This window comes from Solenopsis invicta, chromosome 5 (assembly GCF_016802725.1).
Source record: "Solenopsis invicta isolate M01_SB chromosome 5, UNIL_Sinv_3.0, whole genome shotgun sequence".
NCBI classification, from domain to species: Eukaryota; Metazoa; Arthropoda; class Insecta; order Hymenoptera; family Formicidae; genus Solenopsis; species Solenopsis invicta.
This window is the reverse complement of record NC_052668.1, coordinates 23,372,306-23,382,011: the sequence shown is the minus strand read 5'-3', so window position 1 is coordinate 23,382,011 and position 9,706 is coordinate 23,372,306. Positions and strand designations below refer to the sequence as shown.

General features: G+C 39.6%; 1 protein-coding gene across 5 annotated transcripts in view; it reads left to right on the top strand.

Moving 5' to 3' along the window:
* Positions 1–3,623: 3,623 nt before the first annotated feature.
* LOC105195209 (Down syndrome cell adhesion molecule-like protein Dscam2) overlaps positions 3,624–9,706 on the top strand; it is an 87,990-nt gene continuing 81,907 nt past the window's right edge. For 3 of the 5 annotated variants that reach the window (XM_026131034.2, XM_026131035.2, XM_011160519.3), the window contains exons 1-2: positions 3,640–3,896; positions 4,056–4,219. In XM_026131034.2, coding sequence (XP_025986819.1) covers positions 3,862–3,896; positions 4,056–4,219 — 199 coding nt within the window. In that variant the 5' untranslated portion in view covers positions 3,640–3,861. Of the gene's footprint in view, positions 3,897–4,055; positions 4,220–9,706 lie in introns of all 5 variants that reach the window. The other 2 variants (XM_039449882.1, XM_026131036.2) reach the window with 1 other exon arrangement.

Below are 9,706 nucleotides of genomic sequence, written 5' to 3'. Positions count from 1 at the left end.
ACTGAAAAGAGAATTTAGAAATAATAATCCTGCCTAGATGAAAATTACTATGTTTTAGTGAAATAGTTTCAATTAAATATTCAATTAATATAATATATTTAGTAACCAATTAGTTACTATTAATATAATTACTATATTCAATATTAATATGACTAGATTACTATTAATATAATTATTAAATCTTATTAAATATTCAATTGTATTAATTAAACATTATTTGCAATTATTTTATCAAAACTTAATTATTATTAATCTCTTTTTTTCAGTGTACGAAAATCTATGCTTTGCGGTGTTTTCTATTTATTTTGAGGGAAAGCATCTCTTTATTAGATTCTGATATTATTGTATTCCCCCAGGCTCTTTCCATCTCGCGCGAAAGATTAATGGCATAAAAACGAATGTAAAGTAAGTGAATAATAGGAATAAATGAATCGAATAATGAGCGCAGGAATTGGGTATTGAATAAGAAAACGGGAAGCAAAATGAAACATTATATGTATTTTTAATCATAAATATTTATATCTTATTTTATTTCAATTTATTAGACAATGTATTTTTTTTTTATTTATACGAAATCTATTAAAAATCTAATCAAGCGAAGACGTTTTACACACACACATGCGCGCGCGCGCGCGCGCACATCACACATACACACACACACACACATACATACACGCACACGTACATACGTAACATCTTAATAAGATTGCTCCGGGTCGTACTGAAATTTTGCAACTTCATGTGGTAAGGCACTTGTGATGTAATCGTGCACGTAATCTTAGAGACTCAAAAATATTTTTAATAATATTTAACGAAGCTGGTCAGTATCTCGCGTGATGAAGTAAGTTTCAAGCACGTTTTTCTGAACCAAGTTTTAGTTTAAGCGCTTTCTTCCTGCCTACTTCCGAATTCTTAATTTTGTTTAGAATCGTAACGAAAACTCGAAATATATTTTTACAAGATGAGTTTATAAATTCGATAAGATTAGCGAGTAGGTTCTCTTTCTTCTGTGTGAAACCGACCTTGGCGCGAGCGAAGTCGCGCGAAGATCGAAAAACTGATCACGGATAGGTCTCTTATCCGCGACGAAAATTAGTGCTCATTCCGAGATGACACATCAAAGCGAAATACGGGTACACGTAGGTCATAGGTTTTCTTGCGCCTCGGTAGAAAGGCAATTACGTCGCTGCAAAATGAAGAGCAACCGGACACCCGTGCTTCTTTTCCTTCCGGTTCGCTACGAAACGTTTCAATCCCCAGCGGATGACACGGTCGATCTCTCGCGTGCGAATCCCCAGCGTAAAGGGAGAGAACCGCGCGGTGGCTCGCGAGAGATTTAAATTAGTAACCGTTGAAGCCTTCAAAAGAGACATTCGGTTCAACGACGCATGAAAAACGGAGCAGCGCGCGCGGCCACGGCACACACGTAGCATGGGGGTAGAGTAAGAGTAAACGGCTACGTGCGCTGGCACGGCTATTTAATTTGTGCCTGGCGGCGGCGGTGGCGATGGCGGTGTGGTGGAGATGGGGCGGGAGAGCGACGGCGGTGGCAGTCGGGGTGGCGGCGGTGGCGTAAGGTTACGCGGACCTCTCGCTCTTTGAAGTCGGTGGTTGATGGCGGTCGGTGGCCCGCGCCGCGCCGCGCCGCGCCGCGCCACCGCTAGCCGGCGATGTGGGCTTGGGCGTACGCACTGGAGGCTGCTGTGGAACGCAACCCCCCTCAGCGGAGGAGAGACTCTCGGGAGGAGTTGAGAGAGGGAGAATGAGGCGTGAGGACGATGGTGGTCTCGCGTGCGAGGTTCAAACCGAACACGACGGTACATCATCCGCATTGCTTCCAGTCTTTCCTGACGTTCCTTCGGAAAGATCGCGCATGCCTTTTAGTTGTTCGAACTACACGCGTATTTGCGTGATGTTATTTGGCCAGGAACTATTTTTCGTAATATTTCTTTAAGAGGCAAAACACGATAGTGAAATGGGACGAGTTAGGAGAACGTGAAATCATGAAATATTTGCGAATTTTACAGTAAAATGTGATGAATTTGGATATTATAATAGTAATACTCTAAAATAATAATAAATCCGTCCGTTTTTACAGGGTAAAATTCAATTATAATTCTATAAAAAGAATCGGATTCATGATACATTTATTATTTAAATGTCGTTGGACTTGTAATTGTGTTATGTGAAAACAGATTTCCTCAGATTTATTAGATTTCAGTGACTCTAACGAATATATGGTCGCCAAGCAGTTGGAAAGCTTCAAATTGATTTTTTTGCCAAAAATGCACTTATTGCAGTTATGATTAATTATACAGTCTTTGCCAAAATTATTATGTTTTTTTATATTTTTAAGGATTTTTCACTGAAAGGATTTAAACAGGAATTCAAATGTGAGTTATCTTTTTAATTCAAAAACTTTTTTAAATTTATGTATAATATTTGTCCATAATCAATTTAAAATAATATAGATATAGTAGAAAAATGTCAGATAAGTGAAAAAGGTACAGCTACCTTATAATTTTGGCCACTGTATATCTCGGTAATTATAATAATTTATAATAAATTATTAACAAGATCTTTTTTCTAATTTAAAACCATTTATGATTATTCTAACAAGAACGTTAATATGTTTATGAATAATTTAAAATGTTTAAGAAGGGTACGACCGCGACTTATTGTTAGACTTACAATTAGCTGTACAGAAAAATATTCTTGTTTTAATAATATCTACAATATATTTTTGAAATGTTAAATATTGAAATAAAATTATATAGTATATTAAACAGACGTAATTTGCTTCTATGAAAAATTTTGTTTTACCGAGAAAAATATTTTCATTATTCAATAATAATTTTCATGAAAGTAAAAAATATCGGATAAAATAATAATATTTTTAATAATTAAAAATCTTGAATTTTATTATTAAAACAGTCATATTATGTTTTAGATGACTATTATAATATTGAAATAACAACGTACAAATATTTTGCAATAGTTTAAGATTATTCAAGATCATTTTAAATTCTTTAAAGTTAAATTATGTGTAAACAAAATAATTATATAATTTTTTGTTTATATAGCCTCGATTAAAATTATTAGGCATCTATATTTTTTTCGTTAAGTTGGAATTTTTTTATCTTTTATTATTTTATATTGATTGTTAGCTTTAAACATAATTTTAAAGGGTTCTTAAAGCAAAGACCGATTCACATTTTAATTTCTGTTTAAATTCTTCTAGTTAAAAATGTTGAAAAAATTAATATAAGGTGCCTAATTTTTTTAATCAAGGCTATATGAAACAAATGATTGTTAAATAGATAATGTTAGTTTTAATTTGATGCTAATGTTTAACAAGTAGTCTTTTTTCTGTCTGGTCGACCATGATAAAACCCTAAGTTCGCGTCTCTTTTTCGGCGAGGCTGATACGAGCATTAGGGTAGATGCAATTTCTCCTCGTATCCGTGTCCTAGGGTCGGAGTCGGTATACAGACCGGAGCCCACCGCGGGCGTAGCGCGACGGGGATGATGCCGAACGCGTGCCGAGGGTGGCCGGTCGGCACCGAGTAACGTCGAGCGTGTCCGAGGTCGGTCGAATCGTGGAACCGAGGGAACTTAGCGCGCAGCTCGAAGGACCCCGGTTTAGTCTATCTCCAGGCGCTAGACGCGACGAGTGCCGAGAGGGGTTGCGGCGCACGAGGCAGAGGGTTGCGCGCGTGGTTGTACGTCGTCTCGCTCCTGATCCTTCCCTGCGTACACGCGCACACACGCACACACATCTACCCACACAAACACGCGGACCATACGTCTTTTGACCGTTCCCCTACCTTATCCGCACTTGTCCGACTTCGCGCCGCCCTTATGTTTATACTGATACGCAGTCGGAAGCCGAACAGGTGAATACACTGCCCTTTTCTATTCACGATAAAACGGGAGTGGTAGATCGCCTTCTCGTCTTACCGTTGTTCACCTGTCTGCCTGCCTGCTTGCCTGCCTGTTCATCCGCCTAACTGTCCGCCTACTTATCCTCTGATCTCTCGCGAAATTTTCTCAAGGAACTTGATGACAACGGCACCGTCGGCGGGGATGGACGCAAAACCGCGGAAGAGACAGTTCGCCAGCCATCGGCCGTGCACGAATCGGTCGGCCCACCACGTGGATCGCGGTCTCGTGCTCTCGTCGCTGGCACCGTTCGCGCTCGTCCTCGTCTTCGCGCTCGGTAAGTAGTTCCTTGACCGTACGCATCATCCGCCACATCCTAGGAAATTCGATCAATCGTCGTACCGTCGTGCCTTTGATAACATCACGACGATGATTGTGAACTAATTAACGGGCGAGAAAGCGAGATCGAAAGAAGAATCGCGCGCGTAGCTGAGGCATTTTATGATCTAACCGCAAACGAGATTTTTTTTACATCCCTTGTTTTTTCAGATAAAAAAATATTCTTGCGAGGGAAAATACTTGAAATTCTAAAATACATACCTCTTGGATTGGAAACCGACGTTCGGCTTTTTCGCGTTCCTAGTATAAAAATGGATCTAGCGTAAAGTCTTTCGTGTACCTTTCTAGATTTCTGAATCGTAAAGCCATGGGAAATTAATTCAGAAAAGTGATACCTTTCCAGATCGAGGATTTAAATCCGTATTATTATTAACCAGATAATTGTTCCTAAAAGTTGCGGATAACAGCAGGATTTCGTTATACCACATTTAACAAATTGGAATTGCTATTAAGCTTCGTGCTAATGATTTGCGAATACAACGAAACGTGTTGTTTCGACGGTATGAGCTGGCATAGCCTCGGATTACCGAGATTCGTGATTCGTAACACGTTTTGCGAGATATATCCCGAGTTATAGTTTTAATAAGACACATGGGACGGCAGCTTCCACGCGCTTCGTAGTTGTGTTGCCTCGTAGAATTTTCAACTTCGCAACCTATCGGCTTTGTAACGCGCAACAATAACAATCGCTTGCCGTAAACGCGGAAAATATGAGTGTATTTTGTTCAAAACAATATTCGCGAAGTTTATTGTATATTGTTACGATGTCGCATTTTTTTTTGTTCTGCAACCATCATTTGTACAGTCTCGTTTTTTTTTATTTTGGCATGAAAACTTCGACGCGCGTTAACCTACTATCGGATAGAGTTTCTGGAAACATATAGAAAAATCGATCGCAATAGAACGCGATGTATTCGCGGAGAATTCAATTCTGTCAGAAATATCTTGCTGCACGGAACCAGATATTGATCTTACGGAGCGGAAGATAGCCGCCGGTGATAGCGATCGTGTAAACTGAGTCGCTACGTCGTTTAACAAAGTGGGGACAACAATATTCGCGCTCGAGGATAATCGCGTACCGCAATGTAACGCGAGAATCGCGAACCGCGGGTCGTCGAGATCAGCGGAGAGGGTACCGCAACAAAATCCATTTCCGCCATTCCCCCCGTTGCCATTGAAACTCAATGTTGTCGGGACTGCGAGCCGGAATAACAAGTGTCTTATTACGAGCATCATTGATCGTTAAATCGGTTCGTGAACCATATAAACGTTTAATAAAAGCGAAAAGAGAAAAATACTAACCGGGTGGTCTGTATATTACTTCCAAAATTGTTTTGGAAATTGGAAACTCTGTGGTAAAATTGATATCGTGTCCGATAATGTCGTCATTTTGCATTCTTCTTGATATATTTAGCGTGTAACAATGTTGCTTAACAAGTTAATCACGTTGTAATGCTAATTGTCTTGTCTTTCCCGTGACGCAAGAGTAATTTCCCCATCGATCCGATTAGGAGGCAAGTTAGCAGGTATGGGAGGAGCGCAAAGAGCACTTCTGAAATGCATCAGCTATGGAGAGCACTGTCTACCGGCGCTAATCGGTCAAGTGCCGTTAGTTGTAGAGTAATAATTGGTAAAACCGAATAATCAATTATGTTAGCACGGACGTAGCGTGCTCGAGATTTTGCGTGTGCTGTCGTTGACGTTGACAATATTTTAACGACTCCGCGATCGGTGATCGCTCAACGCAAATTTTGTCGATATCAATTTTTCTATCAACGGAGGAGAGGGGCGAGAGGGAAATTTTATTATTTCTTGGAGAAAAAAGGAGAAAGAAGGAGAGAGGTGAGACAGGTAACGTCATGTACAGCGCATATATGTATCGTATTTCGTTCAGTGCGTTGCATGAGAAATTTATGCCGTGTTAAATTTATATATTATATACATATACATATACATGCATACATCCCGGAAGCGCTCCTTGTCGAGTTATACGTTCCATCTGCGAGTTACACATCACGAATTTTCGAAATTCCCTGCGATGATCAGTTTTCACCAAATATTTCGCAGTATCTTGCGCTCTGCGATAAAAACGTGTAACACTGCGGAATATCTTAAAGTATTCACGTTTAAAGATAAAACTTTGTAACGTAGCATACGTAATACGTTGGACGGAAAGAGAAAGAAAAAACGTTGGAAAAAGTTAAAAAAGTAATAAGGGACGAATCTCTCGGATTGGAATTTTATTGAAATTCAAGTTTCTTTGATTCATCTCCCTTTTTTGGTTTACCAAATATTTCGCGGGTATCATGAACTCTGCGATAAAGAAAACAAAAGTTTTCTCTTTCTAAAATAGTTGAAAAAAAAGTAATATATAATATTTTTAATGGAAAAGAAAGAAACATTGGAAAAAGTTGAAAAAGTAATAAGGAATCTCCTAGATTGAAATTTTGTTGAAATTCAAGTCTCTTTGATGCATCTCCCTTTTGGTTTACCAAATATTTCGTGTATCGTGCGCTCTGTGATAAGAAACATGAAACTTATCGTAAAGTATTCATGCGCGAAAATAAAAGTTCGTAATGTAGGATAATATTTTGGATGTAAAAAGGGAAATGTTGGAAAAAGTCGGGAAATTAATAAGAAGCATATCTCCCAGATTGGAATTTTATCGAAATTCAAGTCCCTTCGATTCATCCCCCTCTTGGCGTACTGGTTTAGCCTTATCGGGAGCACGCTGTCGCATAAATCAAAGTGTTTATTCAGTAGCCACGTAGAGAGTCGGATGGAGAATGTGAGATGGTGGAGCGTGCACCTCGCTAATAATCTACGACGTGCCGCTTTTCTGACCCATACTTGATAAATATTGCAGAAGTACACTTTTGCCATCTCTCTCTCTCTCTCTCTCTCTCTCTCTCTCTCTCTCTCTCTCTTTCTCTCTCTCTCTTTCCTCGTTTCGTAGATAAAACCGAGCGAAAAGTCTCGAGGTCGGATCCCGGAGGTTTAGCTTTTTAAACTCAACTTGGACATTACTCGGAATTATCCGACATTCCGTAGGAAGGAAAGGGGTAAATAATGGGATTTCGATATTTGAGAAATCTTGGCGAAAATGGCCGTTCTCTTCCTCGTAACGAGCAGATACCTAGCTTCGTCTCAAACTATATCAAAGTGGCGTACCACAAAAGATCTTTTTGAAGAAGCGAATTCCCCGGACGAAGTTTAATCCGTCAATCCGTGAATAAGCTCAAGAGCCACGTTTAGAGTTTCTCAACGAAACTTTTACGTAACGTACATTAAATTAGCTCCTGTGCGGATAAGATTATAAGCTATATCGGCGGCACAAAGGAGCCGCACCTGGGCTGCCCCTTTCCGCCCCCCTCGTCACGTCGCCGGCCAAGAAAGATAATTCGACACAATGTTTAATTACGGCGCGTAATTAATGGTGCACCTACGAGAGCAGTTCGCGGACGTCCGACCACTATCCATTCAACCGCTGAGTAATCCTTCGGACCACAATGGATCTACGACACGGAATGCGCCAAACCGTCGCCTACACGGGTCAATTTATCGCTTACCCTCGGACGGCAGAACAAGACATGCCTTTCGAGATGCCGTAAACGTTTGCCCGTAGCGGCGCGCAATGATTTTAAATCTCGGAGTCGCTGTGTCACGGTATACCGTAGTCGAGAATTCATAGTGAACTGAAAAATAGCCCAAAAATTCCTCTATTGACTGGAAAAATGGTATTTTATTAAATCAACTTTATTGATCTATACATGTGCATCGTTTTTATAATAATAGTTCAGTAAAAGCCACGCTATTCGATTCATTATTTGCACACGTAGAAAAATAAATTTCTTGAAATACAGATTTTAAAAATATTATTAGTAGCGTCGAATCATATAAAAAATTGCATCGGATATTTAATTTGGTTGCTGGGATGCAAAGCTATTTGCAGCAACTTTATCACGCTTGAACATCCTACGTAATTTTTTTGATGGCTCAACATAAAAACTATTTTCTGTATCTAGCTACATTTTTAGATGCTACAGTAAAATTGTTTACTCCCGTGTAAATATTAAATTTAATAGCAGTCACTATGAATTACAACGGTCACTGACCGCTAATTGGCCAAAAATATTCTCGCCAAGTCAGTAAAATCTTATTGATTTGCGGTGCTATATTTATATATAACCACAATCATCAGTGATTATTCACTTTTAGTAATAACATGCAGAACGATTTTGCTGAAGTATCGACAGATACGGCTAAATGCAGATCTGAAAATAATTTTGTTGGTTCATCAAAATAATTATCAAGTATTTTCAAGCATGATGGGCAACGCTGCACAAAATTTTGACATTTCAGCAATCAGCTTGAGCGTAATCCTGCATAATTATTTGATCAATGAAATTATTTTCAGATCAGTATCCAGCTAAATTTTTAGCTATTTTAGCAAAATCGTTGTTTCCGCACACTGATTCCGCTTTAGAGAGATGAATCAACTCGTTTACACGATGCGAACGAGTTGGCCAAGTATAGGGATAATGTTTCAAAGATCTGTAAGCTTTTTCTTGGGAAATCCAAGTTGAAAATCACATGGGCAACGGATAATTTTAATAATCTATTTTGATCGATTGTATAATATAAGCCGAACGGTTTCAAGAAAGCGAAACGTCGAGTATCACGTCGAGGGGATTGGCCAGTGGATAGCCGCCGCGTGTGGTCAGCCGTTCCATTCCTCCCCCTTCCTATTAATCGGAAAAGTGCACAAAGACCGGCGCACACGGCCGCCTGTTGAATTTGCCTCGGTATATACCTGTCGATACGCGCTGCTTGCTACCGCGGTGCGCAACGTGGAATTGAAAATAACGCTATCGGAACGCTATCGGAACGGTATCTAATCGGAAAGCAATTATGAGCCGTTGGGTTTAAGCCGTGGCACGTCGTATGCATGCCATAGTCATTGCTGTTGTTATAGCTCCAACGTCATTGTCGGTACTACCTCCGGTACTCCGATTTACGCTAAATTCGTCTGGTAAAATAGAACGCACGCAGCGATGAAGACCTACCCTTTTCCTCCCTCCCTTGTCACGGTGACAGCCGGTTTAATTAAATTTTACGTTCGATGAACTTTTTAGCATCCGCGATTTTGTTTTTTTCATTTCACTTTGTGCTGAGCTAAAAATAGATTATGTATATGTACGAGTATATGTTAAAGAAATTAAGCTCTATCACAAATGTACAAGTTAGATTTACATCTACGTAATTTCTGGAAACTTATACGTGTACATAATTAACGAGGAGTTGGCGAATTTTAGGCTAATAGAATTGTGACGTTTAGACAATCATCGGAATTTCATGCGGATTCTCTGTATTCTTGCGAGCGTCGTTAACATGCTCCAATTCGCTTCACTCTCAACTCTTGCGC